Below are 23,862 nucleotides of genomic sequence, written 5' to 3' on the forward strand. Positions count from 1 at the left end.
CTGAGGCCTGCAAAGCATTCTGGGAGGGACAGCAGCCTGTAATAAAATCTGCCTGAAAATGAGATAAAGAGAATAGCAAAACTATGGGCCAAGTTCAAAGAGTTTGGTTCTCAGAGACTAAACAGGGAAAGGACTAGCAGTAGTCGGCTATTTTCAGGCAGTGCCTGACCGAAATAATGAAAAGCCCTTTAAGGTTTCCTTTCTGCTCTCTCTTCAAGGGAAAGCTGTCTAGTGTCCAGTAAGATTATATGAGAACGTCGGGGTCCCCAGGAGATACAGGCCTGGGGCTTTAACATTCCACCTTTACTACAGGAAAGGTATGTCCCTTTTACAGAAACTCACCATGTACGTCAGGAAATCCCTAGCAGGAGCTGTAGGGACTTCTGCACACAAAGGTGCTTGAGCTTGTATCCCAGTTTCGGGGCTCAGGATGCACAAAAGTAGGATAGGAATCCTCTAAGGTTTACGGAATGGGGGGAAACAACTTATAAATATTTGCCCCAAACCCATTAATTTCTTGCCCAACCTCACTCAATTTCCTCTCTCCATCTGGCAAGCTGAGAACACTCACTCTGAACTCATGCTCCCTTACGCATTTGCAAATCACTACATGAACTTACGGTGCTCTGTAAAAAAAAGTTAAGTAGTATCAGTATACCTAGCTCAGAGGCAGGGGCTGTAACCCTGCCTGCTGTGTTTTGTTGTGGCAATCTATCTTGGGGCCTCAGGCCTAAGTTATCAAGATCCTATAAAACCAGAGCCAATCCTAAGCATAACATAGGTCCTGCCTATGTTGACTGAGCCCTTCTCCTTAAGTCTGCCCCTGGGAGGACTTTGACGTTTCTTAAGTCAGCCAGAGGGAATGCTGTTAAGTGAGGTATGACACTTCTGCTCTCTCAAGAGTTCAACGTTCAGCCTCCAGAGCACACCTATCATTGGTTGGCCTGGGAAGCAATGAACTAAGAAACACAGCTTTGGTTTTCTTTATGGCAGTGCTGGGAACTACCAGGAGAACACTGGTCAGTAAAACATCCATGAGTAACATTCAGACTAACAGTCCTTCATAAAAAGGGCATATTCCCTTGAAATATGCACTGTGTTCCAGCACGTATGGGGTTACATTTCTCACATCCTCCTTTCTCGTGCATACAAGCCAATGTCAGGTGCAGCCAAACCTCTCATTTGAAGCACCCCAATGGGTTAAAAGCACAGTTCCCAGCTCTAGTAGAACGTGTATGTATTTAAAGCCGCTAGACTAACAAAGCAAAGCAGATTAAAAAGATGTGATTCAACTACAAAATGCATGAGCACCAGTGGAAATAAACAGGACAATGGACCTTTTGTTTCAATTAATTTCACATGCAAATGAGAAACAATTAATTAATGGGGAACATTAAGGACAACACATTACTGCAGTATATTTAAAAAATGCCAGTGAAAGACTCCAATGAGGCAATGTTTGATGGAAACTTAATACAAATCACTGGTGTCAGCAGGAATAAAACATGCCGCTTTCGGGATCTATCAAAAGTTGTTTTGTTTTCTGAAGGAGGATTTTATCTTCATGATCTCCCCTCCCCAAATCCTTTCTATCAGTTCACACTCACACATAACCTTCAAATATCACACAGCGACTATCAGAAATACAAAAAGCTAGGTCTCTTTCCTTACTGAAATGTGTTTCCCTTCCCCAGTCATTGATTTGTTATTGTAGAGGTACATGTGGCTTGTTATGGTAAGTGCTAGGCTGCTGGTGTCGATTTCTATTTAAAAAAAAATGGCTTGTAGATATTTAAGAAAGAACACAGAGTTAAAAAAACAACCACTCCCTTTATGCTACCCATTCACATTCTACTTGGATGGTTTTACTTTGTTGGAGACCAGACCCACTAGGAAGTACTCACCGCTACCAGAATCTGGACCGAGCTGTGCATGACCTCAATGTACCGATACTCTAGAGCACAGCCAATCACAGAGATGTAAGAATGGCTGTCCAATCCCTTTATGCCAGCCATGGAAGCCTCCTTCCTTACGCAGCCAGGGCCATTTTCACTCCACCATGACTGATGCTGGGAGATATTAAAGGTCAAAAGTTCACTGTCCTGGGGAGAAAAAAAAGATGCAAAAAAATCTTCATTTACAGAGGAATTAACTCACTAGTCCCATTTAGGGGGAAGAGTTGCAAAAATGCTTAGTGTTGCCTTAAAAATTGCCCATTAAAAAAAAAATTGACCACTAAAGTCAATGGGAGCCTTCCTAGGCTAGCGCTGACAGCTTCTGAAAAACCCACCCTCAGTTTTGAGCCTAAGAGGCTCAAAAGGTGTTTAGAAGCATTTTTCAAACAAGCTGATAAATCAGTAGGAACTGGACTAAGGCCTGCCAATGGGACACAGTGCTGCAACATTGTGTCAATCAGTCCCACCTTAACATGGTGATGTCTGGATGCAGTCATGAGCATGAGGTAGCTTCAATACACCATATTGCAAGGCCACAACAGAAAGACACTTTATAGGCACCCAGACTAGTTTGGGGACCCAAGAGCATGTGGCTAGTGGTGCCTGGAGGAGAAAAGAGCTGTCAAGAAATTTGGAATATCTGCAAATATCAGGATAGAGGCAACACCCTAGATCAGGGGTAGGCAACCTATGGCACGTGTGCCAAAGGCGGCATGCGAGCTGATTTTCAGTGGCACTCACACTGCCCGGGTCCTGGCCACCGGTCCAGGGGGCCTCTGCATTTTAATTTAATTTTAAATGAAGCTTCTTAAACATTTTAAAAACCTTATTTACTTTACATACAACAATAGTTTACAGGTTTCAGAGTAGCAGCCGTGTTAGTCTGTATCCGCAAAAAGAACAGGAGTACTTGTGGCACCTTAGAGACTAACAAATTTATTAGAGCATAAGCTTTCATGGACTACAGCCCACTTCTTCGGATGCATAACAATAGTTTAGTTATATATTATAGACTTATAGAAAGAGACCTTCTAAAAACTGGCACGCGAAACCTTAATGTATTACTGGCATGCGAAACCTTAAATCAGAGTGAATAAATGAAGACTCGGCCCACCACTTCTGAAAGGTTGCCAACCCCTGCCCTAGATTCACAAGTTATCTTAGATTCATACAAATATAATATGTCAAAACATGATGGGTTCTTGGAGTAGGTTATAAACTTTCAGAGCAAGGAGATTTTTTTTCATATTTGATATATCACTCTGTTTATTCTAATCTCTCTAATCATACTTTGTTATTGACTATTACAGATGTGGTTGCCTTAGGAACAAAACACATTCTCAACACAGAGCTAGTGCATCTTCATTGCACCTGGACCAGAACGAGCGCTCTTAAAGTTCCATCCACATTAGGAAATCGATCCATTGTTGAAAATTGTCAGCAACAAGTCCCAAGAACACTTTCTGGAATGCTGCTGGAAATGGTTCATCTTGTCTGCAGTGGTTTACATGAATACCAAATTATGATGACTTTGTCTGCTGCTACACAGGACCAGCGCTTCCATTTAGGGCCGGCGTTTCCATTTAGGTGACCTTGGCGGTTGCCTAGGGCGCCAGGATTTGGGGGGGCGGCATTTTGCCGCCCTCTGCGGCAATTCGGCGGCGGGGGGTCCTTCCACGCTCCAGGTCTTCAGTGGCAATTCTGCGGCGGGTCCTTCACTCACTCTGGGACCCGCCGCCGAAGTGCCCCGAAGACCAGGAGCGTGGAAGGACCCCCCCACCGCAGAATTGCCGACGATGACCGGGAGCGCGGAAGGACCCGCCTAGGGCACCAAAAACCCTGGCGCCGCTCCTGTGCATACAACATCTTTACTTTGCTAAGAACTATGACAGTAGTCAGAGACAGCAGCCATTTTGTTCCCAGAGCTGCTGCAGTTTGTCATGGACACACAAGGACACACTCACATACTACTCTCTTATGGAGACAGATTCCAGGTTTGTTCTTTCTTGCTGCTTTCCTTTAAACTACGATATGTTGGAGGTAAATGGTTGCTCAGGGAGATTAAGGAGGCTATAAAAATAAAAAAAAAAACCTCAATAATAATGGGGGATTTCAACCATCCCCATATTGACTGGGTACATGTCACCTCAGGATGGGATGCAGAGATAAAGTTTCCTGACACCTTAAATGACTGCTTCTTGGAGCAGCTAGTCCTGGGACCCACAAGAGGAGAGGCAATTCTTGATTTAGTCCTAAGTGGAGCACAGGATCTGGTCCAAGAGGTGAATATAGCTGGACCGCTTGGTAATAGTGACCATAATAAAATTAAATTTAACATCCCTGTGGTGAGGAAAACACCACAGCGGCTCAACACTAGCATTTAATTTCAGAAAGGGGGACTACACAAAAATGAGGAGGTTAGTGAAACAGAAATTAAAAGGTACAGCACCAAAAGAGAAATCCCTACAAGCTCCATGGAAACTTTTTAAAGACACCATAATAGAGGCTCAACTTAAATGCATACCCCAAATTAAAAAAATAATAAGAGAACAAAAAAGGTTCCACCGTGGCTAAACAAAGTAAAAGAAGCAGTGAGAGACAGAAAGGCATCCTTTAAAACGTGGAAGTTATATCCTAGTGAGGAAAATAGAAAGGAACATAACCTCTGGTAAATGAAGTCTAAAAATATAATTAGGAAGGCCAAAAAAATTTGAAGGACAGCTAGCAAAAGACTCAAAAAGTAATAGCAAAAACTGTTCTAAAGTACATCAGAAGCAGGAAGCCTGCGAAACAATCAGTGGGGCGACTGGACGATCGAGATGCTAAAGGAGCACTCAAGGATGATAAGGCCATTGCGGAGAAACTAAATCAGTGTTTCTCAAACTGGGGCCACCGCTTGTGTAGGGAAAGCCCCTGGTGCTCCAGGCCAATGGGGGCTGCGGGAAGGCGGCGGCCAGCAAATCCCTTGTCCCGCGTCGCTTCCCGCAGCCCCCTTTGGCCTGGAGTGGCGAACCGCGGCCAGTGGGAGCCGGGATCGGCTGAACCTGCAGACCCAGCAGGTAAACAAACCGGCCCGGCCCGCCAGGGGCTTTCCCTACACAAGCGGCGGCCCCAGTTTGAGAACCACTGCACTAAATGAATTCTTTGCATCAGTCTTCACGCTTCGGATGTGAGGGAGATTCCCAAACCTGAGCCATTCTTTTTAGGTGACAAATCTGAGGAACTGTCCCAGATTGAGGTGTCATCAAAGGAGGTTTTGGAACAAATTGATAAACTAAACAGTAATAAGTCACCAGGACCAGATGGTATCACCCACGAGTTCTGAAGGAACTCAAATGTGAAATTGCAGAACTACTAACTGTAGTTTGTAACCTATCATTTGAATCAGCTTCTGTACCAAAAGACTGGAGGATAGCCAATGTGATGCCAATTTTTAAAAAGGCCTCTGGAGTTGATCCCGGCAATTACAGGCTGGTAAGTCTGACTTCAGTACTGGGACAACTGGTTGAAATTATAGTAAAGAACAAAATTGTCAGACACATAGTGAAACATAATTTGTTGGTGGGAAGAGTCAACGTGGTTTTTGTAAAGGGAAATGCCTTACCAATCTACTAGAATTCTTTGAGGGGGTCAAGAAGGATATGGACAAGGGGGAACAGTGGATACAGTGTACTTAGATTTTCAGAAAGCCTTTGACAAGGTCCCTCACCAAAGGCTCTTAAGCAAAATAAGCTTTCATGGGATAAGAGGGAAGGTCCTCCCATGGATTGGTAAGTGGTTAAAAGATAGGAAACAAAGGATAGGAATAAATTGTCAGTTTTCAGAGTGGAAAGACGTAAATAGTGGTGTCCCTCAGGGGTCTGTACTGGGCCCAGTCCTATTCAACATATTCATATATAATCTGGGAAAAGGGGTAAACAGTGAGGTGGCAAAATTTGCAAATGATACAAAACTACTCAAGATAGTTAAATCCCAGGCAGACTGCGAAGAGCTAAAAAAGGATCTCTCAAAACTATGTGACTGGGCAACAAAATGGCAGATGAAATTCAATGTTGATAAATGCAAAGTAATGCACATTGGAATACATAATCCCAATTATGCATATAAATGCATATAAATGATGGGGTCTAAATTAGCTGTTACCACTCAAGAAAGAGATCTTGAAGTCAGTGTGGATATTTCTCTGAAAATATCCACTCAATTTGCAGCGGAGATCAAAAAAGCAAACAGAATGTTGGGAATCATTAAGAAAGGGATAGATAATAAGACAGAAAATATCATATTGCCCCTATATAAATCCATGGTACGCCCACATCTTGAATACTGCGTGCAGATGTGCTTGCCCCATCTCAAAAAAGATATACTAGAATTGGAAAAGTTTCAGAAGAGGGCAACAAAAGTGATTAGGGGTATGGAACGGCTTCCATATGAGGAGAGATTAATAAAACTGGGACTTTTCTGCTTGGAAAAGAGATGACTAAGGGGGGATATGATTGAGGTCTATAAAATCATGGCTGGTGTGGAGAAAATAAATAAGGAAGTGTTATTTGCTCCTTATATAACACAAGAACTAGGGATCACCAAATGAAATTAATAAGCAGCAGGTTTAAAACAGACAAAAGCAAGTATTTTTTCACACAATGCACAGTCCACCTGTGGAACTCCTTACCAGAGGATTTTGTGAAGATCAAGACTACAACAGAGTTCAAAAAAGAACTAGATAAGTTCATGGAGGATAGGTCCATCAATGGCTATTAGCCAGGATGGGCAAGGGTAGTGTCGCTAGCCTCTATTTGCCAGAAGCTGGGAATGGGCGACAGAGGATTGGTCACTTGGTGATTACCTGTTCTGTTCATTCCCTCTGGGGCACCTGGCATTGGCCACTGTCGGAAGACAGGATACTGGGCTAGATGGATCTTTGGTCTGACCCAGCATGGCCATTCTTTTGTTCTTTGTGTGTGAAAAAAATAGATCATCCACACTAACAATTAAACTATTTCCAAGGTTGGTTCAAGGGAAAAGTTCCTGACAATGGTTTACGCCAAGAGGTCATTTGCCATAGAAGCCACAGAAGGAGAATAAATATGGAGCACTGAGTCTACTCACAGAATCAGTACATATCCACCTGACAAGATTAGAATTAGGATCTACAGCTGGAGTAATAATGAAAAACATTTTTGAACTAACACTTTAATTTCCTCTTTGCCTCTAACTGTAAATGTATCTAATAAATTCCCCTCCCATCTCCATCTCAGTAGTCAGATTTATTGCATTTCTGGTTCTTCTATTGACCTTAGTCACTATCAACCTCTTGGGTCAAATTACTCTGACAAACTGACCTACTATCAACCTCTTGGGTCAAATTACTCTGACGAACTGACCTCCACTGTGATCGATAGCTTCGTAATTAACACTCGCCCAAGAACTCCACATCATCTCTGCCTCACAAGCTACCTTTCACTTTGCTTCCCACAGCTTTGTTGGTTCAGTGCACTAAAGCATGCAGTGCTGGGTGTCACACGGTGAAACACCGCATGGGTAGTCCAAGGGTTTGACAGGCAATGAGGAGGTAGCACTTCCAACAATAACAAATCCCCCTTCCTTTGGGAAAAATGATACCTGAGTAACTTGGAATCACAGCTGCAACCCCTGGGATGTTGCTTTGGGACTTCTAGCTTAAATTTCCCTGCAACTGATGAAAGACAAATTTAGCATTGTGGGGAGAGCAGGGGATGAAAAGATAATAGTAGCCATACTTAGCGGGGAAGTGCTAAGTGCCGACCCCAACAGACCTTGCATGTCACTTTGATGTAGACTCAACAATGCCGTTTGGCTCTAGCAGCAGATAGGAGAGGGGTGGAAGGATTTATATGCGCCTGTCCTAGAATCTAAAGACCTCTTCACTATAGGAATAAACACAGAATTTACAATGCAAGTCCAACAATAACTACAGGGCTTCTTGTACTTTCCTCTAATGCATCTGGTGCTGGCTGCTCTCATTTAAGATACTGGACTGGATGGGCCATTGTTCCTAGACCGAGACAGGGGATGGGGTGGGGGAAATAGCAAAAATCAGAGTCTGGATCCAGGCACATCCCAAGTAGCAAACTGGGCTTGCAAGTGGAGCTGATCTGAACTCAGCTAATTCTTAACCAAGACAGATTTTGAGAGGCTACCTGACATAGACTTTAATTTTCCTAAGCTGAAGCTCATGTATAGCAATAATTCCTACTTCCAAAGTCCCAAGAAGCCAAGCACCCTAGTGTGAATCCTATGTAGACTAGCCTGCAAGCCCACGACAAGCTAGCACTCAGTAACAAGTTTTGGAGCAGTTATGAAGTGTTCTGGGAAGCACATCTTGGGAAACATGAACAATGAAGTTAGAAAAATACAGCTGCCAAATTCCTGATGTGAGCACAGCAAAAGATGGGATGTGCTTTGCAGGGGACGGAGGAGGGTGCGAAGCTGTGGTGTGCTACCCATGCCGAAGCAGCCCCAATATTAAAGGAAAGACAACAGAGAAAACTCCATTAACAGTGTAGAGCTTACCCAGAATCCTCTGCATTTTGGAAGGGGGGGGAATAATCAGATTGCCAGCTATGGGGTAACAAAGCTAATGTAAGGTGCTGGGTGCCACAGGTTCTGTGCTGAGGGACACCTGGGGAGAAGCTTCTAGTGACCAATTTCCCTCCCCTGCAGCCTCTGGAAGCTGCCGGACTTTGGCGGGAAAGTCACTGGCCTGCTCTCTCCAACGCGAGTGTTGCTCCCTCACAGACTGTACACATACGTTCTCCCCCTCCTTAGAGTCATGCAGTTTTTCCTCAAGTTTGCTGCTCCCCTGCACTCGCCTCCTATCTTATACAGTCCCCGGGACACGTGATTATGCCCCATACAAGTTCCCCCTTCAGTGAGAGCCAGCCAGCCAGCCCGCCCAAGCCGCTGCTGTACAGTACAGTACTTCCCCTCAACCCTCTCTTCCCCGACCCCATGAGCCAGTGAGCAGCTCCACCAGCTGGAAAAGGCAAAACCACGCTCCAGACAAGGACTCAGCTCCAGCTCTGCTCAGGTCTTCCCTTTATTACCACAGATACAAAGCAATTCAAACAGCCTCACTGCCCCACAGGGTCTTGTCTCCAGGGCATCACTCTCCCTCCATTCCCCAGCTGAGTCTGCCCCCAGCTGGCACCTGCTCCTTGCAGGGGTCTCCATCAGCCTTTTGCCTGACTGATGTGAAGAGCCCCTTCCAGCTCCGTCCCCGGATTCCACGGAGGGTAGACTGCCTCTACAGAGAGCGGGCAAGAGGAAAAACAAGGGGACAGCTTTCCTTCCCTTTGGAAATCCTCACAGAGTCAGCTCTTGCTTCCCTCTGCTGCAGAAGATGGACTTTTAGTCACCAGACATCAGCATGCCTCATTGTGAGCTGAGCCTCGCTAAGCTGCAGAACAGATGTCAGATATGGCAAGGAATTAGGCAGGTAGAAGAATGCTAATTACAAAGTCAAAGTGCTCAGTGCTATGGCATACACATAGCCTCAGCTGCATGCACAAGCAGAGTTGATGCTAGCAGAAAGCAGAAACGACAGTGCCAAAGTTGAGCGGTTCCTAGAGAGACACCCCTCCCCCCCCCAGTTTTTAAGAGTTGCTTGGAAAAACGTGGGCACATTTGCACGTTCAAGTGGAGCAGGCAGTCACACACACACACAAATGATCAGTCTAACCGACCATTACGCTTGCACATACTGGGCTTGAGAGTGGCCTTGTGTAAGCAGATGCGAGTGACTTTTTGCACACATCATTCTGAAAAGGTGATGAGGCATTTTGCCAACAGTGTTTTGGGGTAAGGGACAGGAATGGAGGTGTTGCTTTCTCAGCGCACTGAGATCAATGCCATTTTTTACTATTGCCCCTGGCAGTCACTCTTTGGGGGACACTTGCTGTGACCAAGCATCGTAAAAGGGCATTCAAGGCAAACCTTTGATTGACCTCTGTTTGCTAAGCTTTAGTTGGGAGGCCAGGGGAAGTATCTCTGGACTCCTACTGCAGTCTGCTAACATTTTGTTTTCCTTATTGCAACAAAAAAACAAAGGGGCAGTTAATTAGGGTTATATGAAAATCACAGAAGCAGCTCATTAAAAACAGGGCAAAAGAATCAGGAATCAGGAAATGATTTCAGAAACAGAGACAAAAATATTCCGTGAAGCATTTGCAATGTTCCTTAAAATGCACAAGAAAAGGTAACTAGAAGTGTGAGATGCGTTGGGAAATACTTATCAGTTCCCAGTTATTTCAGTGAGGAACAGAGATCGGTATATCTCTACACTCCCTCCATTTCTTGACAGGTGACTATTTAAAGGGTTACTGCTACCTCCTTAGCCTTCAATCTGAAAAGAAATATGAGAGAAGCGGTGAAACAAGCTCCCTCTCAAGAGCACGCTGAAGGCCAGCCAAGCTCACATTTCAATTTAAACTGTCGCCGGATCTTGTTGATGCCTATTTGCAATTCTCCAGCACTGTGGTGGTGCTGTGGGGAGGAAAAACCCCTAAAATCTAGTACAGGATGAGAGTTTTTCCTGTTACATCTCCTACACCTTTATATTAGAGGCAATTCCCCACCCCTAGCACCCACAGAATCAGCTTAAAAAAGGCTGGTGCTATGAGGCTTAAAGATCATCAGAGACGGCTGTGTTTCTTCGTTCACCACCTGCCTTCTGAAGCCCGCTCCCCCTTTCATTCATTTTCAGGCAAGGCAGCAGTAAATGGCTCTCAAAACAAGTTCAGCCCAGCCACGCAAGCCCTCAGAGCTTGATGGCAGAATAATTTTGCCTCTTTTAAGTTGGAAAAATTTATTATCAAAAAGGGAAACAATAATTCTTATCTCGTAGCAGTGCATGCTAAGTGCCTGCATTTCACTGAGGCAGCAAGGGAATTACTTTTATCATTGCTTAGACTCACATTGTCTGTTCACAATGCTGTAGTACTTAAAGGCCAAGTAATGGATTTCTATTCTCTGAATTCAGGAAGAGGAGTGGGGGAGTAATTATTATCAACAGTGCGTTTCCTCTCACCTCCATCTGATAACATTGGCTCAGGTACCAGAGCTATCCCAGAAAAGCTCTACCTATTTTCTTCTTGAATGCAAATAACTCCCATGATGGCTAACAAAAATTATGCTCCTATAAGTGATCAGAACAGTGTTGGTAGAGAGTTAAGGCCGAGCATCAGGCCTGGGTGGGAAAATTTAAAAATCACCATTCCATGATGAACAGTTTCCAGATGAAAAGAATGAACAGAGGCAGGTTTAAAGGTGACGCCCAGACACAAACTGTCTCTCAAAAATGTTTCAGTGTCCTGAGCATATGATGAATAATCAATGTGGCAGCTGAATAGACAGAGACATGTACATTTTAGCAGCCTGATTTTAATTATTAATTTAGATTGGCATTTCCCACTAACCTAAACAGTGTGTTTGTGTAAATGGGCTGTGTCTTCATGCTTCGCAAGTGGATCTAGAGAAGTTTATTGTGATAGTTGGATCTGTATCCAAGATGCCACGGTGATGCAAGTATTATAAATCGCTAGCTAGATGGATGCATAGACAGAAAGAAGAGGGAGAATGTGACAAGGCAGGAGGAAGAGAAGCAGCAGTCTGGAAGTGGAATCGCAGGAGTTGCACCAATTGCAGTGATATAGAGCAGCTGTACAAAGCGCTCAGAGAAGCAGTATGTCACCATGATACTGCGAGCGTGCTCCGAACAGTGAGCAGAGACAGTCAGGGGTCTGCACCAAACCTGCTAGGAAGCACATCAGCGTCACATTGCTGAAGATGAAAAGCAACATTTCAGTTCCAGGTCTTCCATGTTTCTTGTCTGACCAAATCATGGTCATAAAAAAACTGGCACAGCTAGACCTGCTTTCAAAAGATCATTGCAAGGGAGCAGGAAATGTTTTATTAGACCTTTGTCTGCCAATCCATGTGTCTGCTGTCCACCTAATGAAGTTCTGGCAGACAATATTTCATTCCTTTTACTCTATGAAGGAAAGATATCGAAATATGAAAAATGACAAGGTGTAAAAAAATCATCACAATTGTCAGACTGATTTTCTTGTTCAAGGAATAAGGAACCAATGTAAAGTACTCAGAAGATGAGAGAATTTTCCTTTTGGACAAAAATAACTCAGCTTGATATGGTGTCAGATGAGTCTAGGAAAAAGGGAAACGAAGAGGGTTCAGTTTAACTCCAGATATTTGGAGTCTAGATATTTGGAACTGCCTGTATGCTTTTGCACACATGGTTACTGCCATCATGCACCCATTCACTAATCACATGCCCAAATGACTTGTTAAATGCATGTTTATTGCAACTGCACATGCACATTAGGTAAAAATATGCATGGATAATTACCAACAATTATGCCTATAGTTTTGGAAATCTGGGCCTAAATTTCTCAGGAATATTAGCAGCACTTTGGCTACAATTTATAGCCACCACTCTTTTCTTTCTTTAATGTTTTGAACATTTGTACATAAAGTATCAGAGAGAGAGCCTCAAAAAGCTTGGAGGTTGCATTTGGGCTAACACCTGACATTTCAGATGCTTCTCATTTTTTTGGGTGGCTTGCAAAATTGAACTGGAGACATTGCGAGGCTGGCTGTTCTGATGATATTTTAGCATTTTCTTGGTCAACACCAGGATGTAGTGGCTACTCTACGAAAGGGGAGTAAAAGACAAAATGAGAAGAAGAGATAGAGTCTTGCTTTGAGTTGAGGAGACACCTAGACACCTAGATCTGGGTGTCAAAACACTTACCAGAGACTGTGGTTTCGTCTACTTGGCAAGTTAGGGGTGTGATTTTCAGCTCCCACAGACATACTCACACTAGCTCTCATTTGAGCTAGCACACTAAAAATAGTAGCATGCAGTGGTAGCATAGGCAGCAGTGGCATGGGATAGGTGCACTGAGAACAAACATGACTGAACCCCCTGGGTACATACTCAGGGTGGCTAGCCTGTGCCATCCCTTCTACTGCTTGTACTAGCAAGGCTACACTTCTATTTTTAGTGCACAAGCTCAGATGAGAGCGAGTACACGTGTGTCTGTGCAAGAGAATCACACCCCCAGCTCATAGTGTAGATGTAGCCTGAGAGGAAGACGACCTTCCCCCATAATTCACAAGAAACAAGCCTGCGCCTAAAAACCTATTGGTGTTCTACAAATAATGCACAACAGCTGTGTAATTTCTCTTCTCTGTTTCCCTGACCCTCTCAATCACCATCCTCTCTCCCTGCACCTTCCCGAAATCAGAGCTATTCACCAGACCACAAAGAATATACAGCAATGACATGTAGCAGTTTCCTCGTTGCTCATATTTTCACCTCACCAGGCATATATTACACTTGTTAAAGCAGAAACAATCAGGGTTCTTTTCCCCCTGGTCTCCCCACCGGAGTCTTCACCTGTCTGAACTGGACAGGGCTGTCATTACCAGCTGCCATTTTAACAAACTCCATTCTTTCTAGCTCACTGCCCTTGCTGCATTTTGTCATTATAAATTAACCAGCTGCTGACACAGCTATATCAGCCAGGCATCTGACACTACATCATTGCCAGAAATGAAAAGGAGAAGCACTGGGGTGGTCAGAAATGCTACATGGCTTCCTCACCCTGCCCCATCTAACTTATAGGGGTGCACATGGAAAGATGGGTGAACAGTCAATACAACACACAGACCTAGGGACAGGAATCCCCCTCAGGTACACACATGCAGGGATACCTGCCCCACTGTGGCATCACCATACAATGCTCCTCAGCAAATGGCGGATACTGCAACGCTCTTGCCATCTTCCAGAGGTGGTTCATCCAGTGAGCTCACGGGGCTGGGTACTGTCCTGAAGTTCTTATGGGGACTGAGCTGAAGCCCATTTAAGTCAATAGGAGTTTTTCCACAGACTTCAGTGAGCTTTGGGTCAGGCCTCTGGAGGTGCAGGAGGACCTGGTGGTTCTCACATAGACCAGGATAGAAACCTGTCCACATGCAGAGTTGCATCAGTTTAGATGTGACTTTGAACCGACTTAGTCAAACTGATGCAAAAAAGGCTTTGTGGACATTTTGATTTCAGTTTAAACTAGGTTTGTTTCAGTTTAACGTAGGTCGATTAACCTTGTCTACATACAAACATGTATCAGTTTAATTAGATCAGTGTAAAGTCCTGTATGGACATGCTGATTTCAGTTTTAGAGTGGTTTCTTTGGGTTTAACTTAAATCTGTTCACAATCAATTCACAATAAGCTTAAAAGCAAAACAAAACAAAAAACCCCTAACAACTCAAAGAGATAGAATAGCATCCACACAGGGATTTGCACTAGTTCAACTAAATAGTTTCATATTCACATATCGTTAAAGTTTTTCTGTGCAGTTAAGCCCTTTGGAACAGGTTTCAGCTATACTGAAATAAGGGAGTCCACACAGGGGTTTGCACCAGTTTAAACTTTGGGTTTGTCTACAATGGAACTGCAAGATGTAATTTCCAGCTTGAGCAGACATACGTGTACCAGCTCTGATCAAACTAGAGTGCTAAAAACAGAAGTGTAGCTACGGCAGCACAAGCTGTGGGAGGGGCTAGCTACCCCAACAACAATCCCATTTGAGACCCAAGGTATGTACTTGAGTGGCTAGACCCTTGCACTGCTGCAGCTACATGTCTATTTTTAGTGTGCTAGCCCAATCAGAGCTAGTGTGGGTATGTCTACTTGAGCTGGAAATTACACCTCCAGGTCCAGTGTAGACATACCCTAAACCAGTGCAAAATGTGTGCGTAGACAACTGCTAGGTGCACTTATCCATCTTGTTCACACAGAATAGTAGAATCCCCATTTAGTGAGGTCTTTGGAGAGAAAGAGATTCTGGGACAATGCATCTTTAAAGTTTCCTCCTTTAAACCACGAAGCACACCCAAAATTCTACCTTAAATCCCGGAATTCATTTCCACAAGCATCCCGCTGACAAGATCTCTCGTTTGTTTGTTTATAGACATAGTTTGCCACTCTTAGGATGCAAGGAGTTTCTCATAATTAAAAAAAAAAGAGCAAAATGGCATTTTTTCAAACAAAAACAATATGTGAAAAATCAAAGCTCAGCTCTAAATTATTGTGCTCTTTCATGAAACCAGCAACATTATTTATTTTTGCCAGTTGCCACCCCCTCAATGGTGTGAACTCTGTTACAGCTCCAAGGAAGAATCCACTAGGAGACAAAATAGAAGTGTTATACAGTGCAGCTCAAATCTATAAACTCTTATTCACACAAACAGTCTCCCACTCATCTGAGTAGTTCCATTGACTAAATAAAGATTGGCAGCAGTAGAAACATAATCATATAAAGTTGTGAGCTTTGCTAAAGAGTCCCATGACACAAAGGTAGTGGGTTAAAGCTCATTGGTAGGTGGCAGAATGGCATTTGTATTATCCTGTTTGAATTGCAGAATCTTTTTCCAAGCCGTAAAACTCAGATAATGTAAAACAGGTCAAGGGTAGCAAACATACATCAGAGATGGGCTGCTAGAAAACAGGAGTGTCAGTCAGTGAACCATCAAAGGGACAGTTTGATCTGAGTTTTACTGTTTCCAGAAAGGTGCTTTCAGACTGTTACTAACCAAAACTAGATTCTTTTATCTAACTGATTGCAGCCAGTGTTGAAGTTACACTTTGGACCAATGATAATCACTGGTCCAGGCGAGAGCTCTCTTCAATGAGTTTCTGTGGCTACTTCAGAAAACAGAGATTAGTTGGGGAATTAGGAAATTAAAGTTTCTCCTATCTGCACCGGGCTTTTTGTGACCACTCACTGAGTTAACATAAACCCGATAAAACATAGAGCAGTTCCAGTTAATGTCTGTAATTTAGACATATGACCTGAGAATTCAGGTCAAATGTAAAGTGTTCTAAAGTGAACCAAGCTCCTCTAACCACTTTGAGCTAATTAAACTACAGCAATATTCATTAGCAATTCACGGCTTACAGCCTGGGCTTAGGTTAGGAATTGGCTCCAATTGCTAGTATTTCTGACTCCGTCCTCATGCAGCAGACCATAATATTTAGCACCTTTCATCTTCAAAGAACTTTGCAAATATTCACTAATTTAATCCCCACAACATCCCTGCAGTAGGCACGTATTACTAGCTCTATTTGTAGATGGAGAACCTGAGCCAGGGAAGTGCCTAGCCTATGATAAGCAGTCACCTATGTTGCCACATTTATGGAGATGCCACAATGCATCTACCTGGCTTCCTTCAGCTTTACTCTTCATATAGGACACAGAGAAGGTGTTTTACTGAACTCTCCAGAGAGGTGTAATTGGAAACATGGTGTCCCTGTTCCTAAACTGTCTGAGGGCCATTAGCAGGGCTAAGGGTAGAATAAAAAGAGAGAAAACCCCTTGAGTGAGTTATTGCAAGAAGTCTGGTTTAACCCAGCTGAACACTAACTGGGCTAAAGTCCCTAAATGCATTCCTTCCCTAGAGCAAACTCAAAAATGCAAACGGTACAAGGCAGTGATAATGATTCCCCAGAACTCCCTGCTTTGCAGTCTGATCAGCACAAACCCTTCTTTCTCTCCCCTCAGAGCAATGCACCCTTCTTCTAAAGTGTTATTAACCCTCAATAGCCTGGGCTGCAAGCTAATTAGCTCAGTCTCCCAGAGTTGCCTTTGAACTCTGGCTAGGAATTAACCCCCTCTCATGCAATGGTCCCCCCCTGCACCTTGCCACAAGAGCTCTTTCCCACTTTCAGTTTGAAATATTATTTGATTCCATTGTGTCCAGGGACTGATGGGGGGAAAAATCAAGCCACCATTGACACTTCTGCTAGGGGACGCCAAGAAATTCACCCTTGTTTTTATTATTATTTATTATGTACCTTTTTACAAAATTCTTGCAACATGTTTCTCTCCCCCAGAGAGCCCCTAAGCATCGGACTGCATTAATCAATGCAAGAAGGCAGCACTCTTCCCCTTTTTCCTCTTTAATTTTAATCATCAAGAGGGCAGGCAGCATTTTTCTCCTGGCAAGTCCCCTCCCCCACACATTGTTCCCCAGCAGGTTCCCTTCCATTTCCTGTTCTCCAATCAGCCAGGCTCACCTTCCTACTCACCTTTGAAAGTCCTCCCACCTCCAAGTAAAAGCAGATGATGAAGATGTTCCAGGTGACCCAAATGGCAGTCCAGATGGCATACTAGAAAGGAAAGGGCAGGGGGGAGAGAATTAATGAACATCGGGGTGCCCTGGGAAGCTGGCATGCTTTGCATGTGATACAGCTGGAGACAGTCAAATGTCCCAAATCAGTCTCAGACTTGCTTTCTGCTCTTCTGGCATTTGACTACATTTCAATGAAGCTATAGCTCTCAGGTGGTTATGGAGCTCTGATCTGGCTCCCAAAAGCAGGGTTCATGGGCAGTAGGCTGCATCTGTCCTACTCTGCAGCATGGCCTGTTAATGCAACATCCCCCCACCATTCCCCGGTGAAAGTTCCCTCCGCTGGGATCACTCTATGTATTTCATTGGTGTCAGTGGAGCTGTGCTGATAAACCCCAGCTGAGGATCTGGCCCTGAGTTTTCAGCTGGCTAAGCTAGGTTTGTCAGACCCAATAACATTTTAACATCAGGCCCCGGCTGGCTCTAGCTCCCCTCGCAGGGCAGGGGTGTTCAGAACTCACATAGTGAGTGGCGGGAGGGGCTAAGGTGCCTCACGCTGCTCTTACAGCAGCCTGCCAAGGGGAGATGACAGACTTTGGACGGAGTCACATTCATCTGTCCTCAGCTCGAAGATAGTGGCTGCTGTTCAGGGGCTCACAGGGCAGAGTAAGGCCAAAAGTTAGGAGGAATGGGAGGCTCCAACTGAGCTCCAGGTGACTTCTCAATTTCAAAACACCACCAGACAAATAACCTTGGCATTTTTTAGAACAAAGGGCAAGTGCAAAATGGGCCCCATTTCTAATTCCTGTGACCTGCTCCTCTGAAGAGTGCAGTTGTTATGTCACTCACCTCCATAAACATGCTTAGAAATACATAAATGAAAGAAACAAACTCTGCCAGCCAACCAGCCAGCAGCCTGTGGGTCCCTTCCCTTGGGCACCAGATCAGCAATTAGAGTCTTGGAGGAAATGGTGCAGCAGAACCTAGCATCCCAGGGGAAGAAGAACAGCTGGTCTCAGGTGTGTGAAGTAGAAACTGAGGCGAACTCAATGAACCCACACTATCTGTCTTACTGACCTGTGGCTGGAAAGCCCTGCCCTGCTGGATTCCTACTTACCCTGACTCAAGAAACATCCTTCAGCTAAGCTTTCTATGCAGCTGGTAACTCTTCATATGAAGTGTGACCAGAATGCATTTTTCGTGTTCCGAGAAGTTTGTTAGTTGATTGGGTTTACTTTGAATGAAGTCTGAAAGCTGTCAACACGTAGGGAAACTGAATAAGGACAATGTCTGTAGAAAAATCCCAAATTCCTCAGAAAAATACTATTCAGACTCCTTTAAATTAACTTCCCCTGGCATTTTCTATTCCAATACTTAATTGTCTTCCACCCACGTCAACAGGTACATTTCACGCACATCAAGAGTGTATGCTTGTGCTAGAGGGCCCAAGTATGAGGCTAGGAGGTTGTCAGACAGCCTGAGAGTCACAACCTGATCTCCATCTTGTCAGCTTCCACAGAGAGAGGGGACTGCAAACTGTCTCCTGCCAAAAAACCTGCCAGCTGGCAGAAGTTTATTACTGAAGTCCCTGTCCCTGTCATTGAGGATTTTATCTGTCCAATAACTGACAGTGATAAAGCGGAGCTGAAGGGGAACATGAATCATATAGAGTTTAGGTCAATTACAAGGCAGTAGATCCTGTAAAGAGAGATGCTTGCTGGCATCAGAATGTGATTCTAAGTATCTAAAAAATATTTCTGAATGTTGGTTTTCAAAAAAACACGTTCCAGTCAAAAATGGTTTCTAACCAACAATGAGCAGAGCCAGTAAATGAACATTCCATTCCAGGAGGCTTCTGAAAAGATCCAGTGGTCACTGACCATGAAATCTGACTTGAGCATCTACTTATCAAGAAAGGATGATTTCATAGACTTTTAAGGCCAGAAGGCAGCATCGTGATCATCTAGTCAAACCTGCACATTGCAGGCCACACAGCCTCGCCCATCCACTCATGTAATAGATCCATAACCTCTGGCTTGTTATGAAGTCCTCAATGATCTTGTGATTAAGACACAAGATTGAGACTCAGGAGACCTGGGATCATCTCCAGTTATAGACAGTCAGTACCCAGCTCTGTATCTGGGTCAGCACCCAGTTCTGCTGCAGACTCCCTGTGTGAGCTTGGACAAGTCACTTCATCGCTCTGTGCCTCAGTTTTCCCATCTGTAAAATGGAGAAAAATAACACTTCCTTTCTCCAGCCCTTTGTCTGCCTTGTCTATTTAGATGGTTAATTCTCAGTGGAAGAGACTCTCTCTTACTATGTGTCTGTATACCACTCAACATGATGCGACTCCAGTCTCAGTGGTGGCCTGTAGCTGCTACTGTAATACAAATAATAAATATGATTTAATCTCTTCCAAAAGTGCTGAGTAAATATAGCAAAGAGTAGAATAAATGGTGTGCTCTTTACAGCAGCACAGGCAGGTACAGATTAAACAAACACCTGTCAGGGATGGGCTAGATAATACTTAGTCCTGTCATGAGTGCTGGGGACTGGACTAGATGACCTCTCGAGGTTCCTTTGAGTCATACGATTCTATGATTCTGTGTGGATAAAAATCTCTAATGGTTGAATATCTGTGCATGAATGGATTGGTTCCAGCCTTAACCCAGTGCCCACTAGACCTGATCACAGGCTTGGCTGGGTAATTGTAGCACAGAAGAAAGTGAATGCTACTTACCACCACTATGTAGCGTGGCCTATACTGAATAGTACCGAAGAGGCCAAGGATAACGATGATGATGTGGAGGAAATTGGCTAGAATAGGAGCCCATTGATAGCCCAGGAAATCGAACACTTGTCTCTCTAATGCAGCAAGCTGGAAGAAAAGGAGCAAAAGATGAATTACAAATTCACGGCTTGTTGCAAGGCTTTTAATGTTCAATCTCAGATTCACTTCATCACCCCAGCTGCCTCTGGTGTTTTCCATTTATTGGTTCACCTGGGTACCTCCACTGGGATAGCATGGGGAAGGAAGGAATTCCCTCCCCATCAGAAGCACTGCCCTCCCCCCACATATTTAGCTCTTTTCAATGCTAATATATTAGTTTAAGGTAAAATCCATAAATTGTTAATGCTTTACTTCCAGATTTTCAGAACAGTCAATGCAAAAATATGTGCATTTTGGGCACATGTGTTTACCAGCACTGTGCACGTAACAGCAGTCAATGTATCCAGCTAGACTTGTAGCTGGCCATCTGTGCATCAAATTGCTACATAGAGCAGGCAGCTATATGTGCAAATCAGACATGCAATTGCACAAAAACAAACAGACAACCTCCTCCCCTGAAGTCTTTTCATTGATATGTTCACAGCTCAAGCAAGGTGGGGGTGAATGGGCTAGTGCCTCCCCCCATCCCTTTAACTCCACACCTCTGGCACATACACTCTTCTACATAGAATATCAGGGTTAGAAGGGACCTCAGGAGGTCATCTAGTCCAACCCCCTCCTCAAAGCAGGACCCATCCCCAGACAGATTTTTACCCCAGTTCCCTAAATGGCCCCCTCAAGGATTGAACTCACAATGCTGGGTTTAGCAGGCCAATGCTCAAACCACTGAGCTATCCCTCCCCCCTTGCGCCAGCCCAAACATGCTATGTCCAATACCGTGACTGGTACCAAATCCTTAGACAGTGGGATCAGCTATAGCAAAACAAAGGTGCTTAACAGCATTCAGAGTACAATTGGTATTTATTTTTTACCCACAAACCAGTTGCCAAAATTTACCAGCAATGCCCAAGATTAAGTGTATAATATCCAGTATTTACTCCCGCACTTGCAGGTGGTAGCCTTGAGCATCCAAAGGGCCTTTGCCATCCCCAGCTATTCGGATATATTATACTAGCTTTTAGTGGATGCTCTTAGTCTACTCCTCGTAGTCACATCTGAAGTGCATCTTTTCCTGGGGGTACTCTGCACGCAGCTGGGCACCGGGCAGTGGAACTTTTGCAATGGCTTAACGTATTGGGGGGATGCTCATTGTATCCCCGTGAGCTATGCATGCCCCAGTGAAGCAGCACGAAGAGGTGTGCCACGCTTATCCAATGACCACGGTTCCGCCTCCTCCCTGGGTGACACAGTGGGGAAATCATTCATATGCCTCCCCGGGGCTCAGAATGTACAGGAAATGGAACTACACCCAAAGGAACGACAGGTAGATACAGGCACACAGTTCTCTTTGCTGAAACCACTCGCTCGGAAGACAGCGGGGAAAGTTCAGAAGTATCTATGTTTCAAAGGGGTAAATAAACAGTGTTGCTGCTTACAGGAGGAGATCAAAAAGCCTGGCTGCTAAGCTGTTTTCCCTCAATGACAGCTCTCTGCATTGGAGAAGGGGTGCCTGAGAAGCAGGGGGTGGGGAGAGCTGCCTCAAAGTCAGGCTGTATTCTACAAAACAAATTAATCTCCCCTTTGAAGTAACGCGCGCTGTCATATTTTGATCCTTTTTAACTAACTGGAAGGTGCTGTGAAACGTGGCAATGCTGTGCCTTTGAAATGGGAACAGGGAGAATACGCCACATTTCACAGTAGTTCAATTTGGTATCCTCCCATGAGTGCAAAAGATTTTCTATATCTCATCAGAACCAGCAGTCAGAGGTTAAATGCTTAATCTTTTTAGTAGGGAATTAATGTTCATACTATAATGACATTTAGAATTCCTGAACCCTGATTGGCTGGTAACAGGTCACTTGACTTTGACCACTTCATCCAATCAGGCATTTAATTGGCTTTGTGTGTGACATTAACCCTGGAATATGTACCATATAGAGCCAGCACCACAGTATATCAATTAGCCGTTAGACAAGGGGACACAATGGGGTGTGTGTTGTAAAGAGATAACAACCTGCCTTAGGTGCATTAGGATGAAATATTCAGCTTTGCCTCTTGCCTTCAGCCACTGTAAGAAATGGACAGATATAGATTCTACCCAACAGTGCATTATTGCCACTAAGAATTGTTCTTATTCGTCACAAAAAAAAATCATACTTTGCCTGTCCAAAAAAGTGTTCCTTTTTTTACAACAGAACATTTGCCAGCGTGGTCGTTGGAGGGGATAGCTAGCACCAGCCGTCGATCACCATCTCCTTCCAGCAGGGACCTCTGTTGGGTTGTTTAATTCACAGGAATCTGGCAAAATGGGTCTCATGCCATCTCTGTTAGAGGGAATGATCCCAACAGTCTTAGGGACTGATTCATGATTGCTCTGTAGCTACAAAGCTGCCACGCAGGCCTGCAGGGACTATCCCCTGGTGTAAGATGCAGAGACAGAATGGAAGACTAGCACAGAGGGTTGGTAATGGGGGGGAGGGTGTCTTAGGCATTGGCAATTGTGTGCTGTTGTCATGCCCCATGAAGGCTGAACTAGCCCCCACCAGCCTCTTAATAGCAGAGACTCCTCTTCTCGGTTCCTGTGCTGGCTCTTGCAGGTGTGAATTCCCCATTTGTCTCCCAGGGTCAATTCATGCAGTCTGTGCTCCAGACAAAATTCCCAGATGATTCTGTAGTCCTTATTCAGGCTGGATTTTGCCCTGTTATTTGAGGAGCTATGTTCCTCTTCATACTTCCCTTTCTTCTACCTGCTACCTCCTTTGTCCCGCTAGCTGCTTCTGTCCCTGCTTCTTCCACTGTGAACTACACTGCTCTGAAGATCTTTGGGAATTTTCAGTCCATTTCACCCCATTTCTCTTTTTTTTAAAACTTCTCTTCTCTTTTGCCCATCCCCATCCTGGACCATTAGGTGCCTTTGCCATTTTCTTTAGGCCCTGTATTTTTAAACAATGTTTTGTGACCTTCAGGGCCGGCTCCAGGCACCAGCCGACCAAGCACGTGCTTGGGGTGGCACCTTGGGGCAGGGCGGCGCTCGATTTTTAAAATTATTTATTTATTTATTATTCGGCGGCGCGGCGCTCGGAGGGGGGTGGGGGCTTCGGATGGCGTGGTGCTAGGGAGGCGGGGCTTCGTGCGGCGCGGCGCTCAGAGGGGAGGTGGGGGCTTCGGGCGGTGTGGTGCTGGGGATGCGGGGTCTTGGGGGGGCAGGAGCTGGCGCGGTGCAGCGCTCGGAGGGGGGGCAGGGGCTTCGGGCGGCGTGGCACTTGGAGGGGATGGGGCTTCAGGTGGCACGGCGCTGGGGGGGCGGGGATTTCGGCGGCGCTCACGGGGGCGGTACGGCAGGACGGCTCTCTTCCTTTTTGCCTGGGGCATCAAAAAAGTTACAGCCAGCCCTGGTGACCTTATGAATGGACATAGCAGATTGCTACAGCCTGCCTATAGCATGACTGATTAGAGCAGGAGAAAGGGAGCCAGAAGACTTGGGTTCTGTTCCAAACTGCTGCTAATGCAATGGGTGAACTCAGCTAGTCATTCATCTTCATGGCTTTGTTTCCCCACCTGTAAAATAAAGACACTACAGGGCACTTTAAGATCCTCAGATGAAAGATGTTATGTGGAGGAGGGATAGCTCAGTGGTTTGAGCATTGGCCTGTTAAACCCAGGGTTGTGAGCTGAATCCTTGAGGGGGCCACTTAGGGATCTGGGGCAAAATCAGTACTTGGTCCTGCTAGTGAAGGCAGGGGGCTGGACTCGATGACCTTTCAAGGTCCCTTCCAGTTCTAGGAGATGGGATGTGCAGTAAATACAAAGATTTACTGGGGTTGTT

At 44.8% G+C, this 23,862-nt stretch overlaps 1 protein-coding gene across 4 annotated transcripts in view; it reads right to left on the reverse strand.

Moving 5' to 3' along the window:
• Nucleotides 1-23,862, reverse strand: part of NKAIN4 (sodium/potassium transporting ATPase interacting 4) — an 86,053-nt gene that overhangs the window by 23,451 nt on the left and 38,740 nt on the right. For 2 of the 4 annotated variants that reach the window (XM_005309550.5, XM_065566148.1), the window contains exons 2-4: nt 19,887-20,024; nt 17,103-17,183; nt 1,905-2,102 (exon numbers count right to left, since the gene is read on the reverse strand). In XM_005309550.5, the coding sequence (XP_005309607.1) occupies nt 1,905-2,102; nt 17,103-17,183; nt 19,887-20,024 (417 nt within the window). Of the gene's footprint in view, nt 1-1,904; nt 2,103-17,090; nt 17,184-19,886; nt 20,025-23,862 lie in introns of all 4 variants that reach the window. The other 2 variants (XM_024114919.3, XM_024114918.3) reach the window with 1 other exon arrangement.

Source organism: Chrysemys picta, chromosome 13 (genome assembly GCF_011386835.1).
Source record: "Chrysemys picta bellii isolate R12L10 chromosome 13, ASM1138683v2, whole genome shotgun sequence".
NCBI lineage: Eukaryota > Metazoa > Chordata > Testudines > Emydidae > Chrysemys > Chrysemys picta.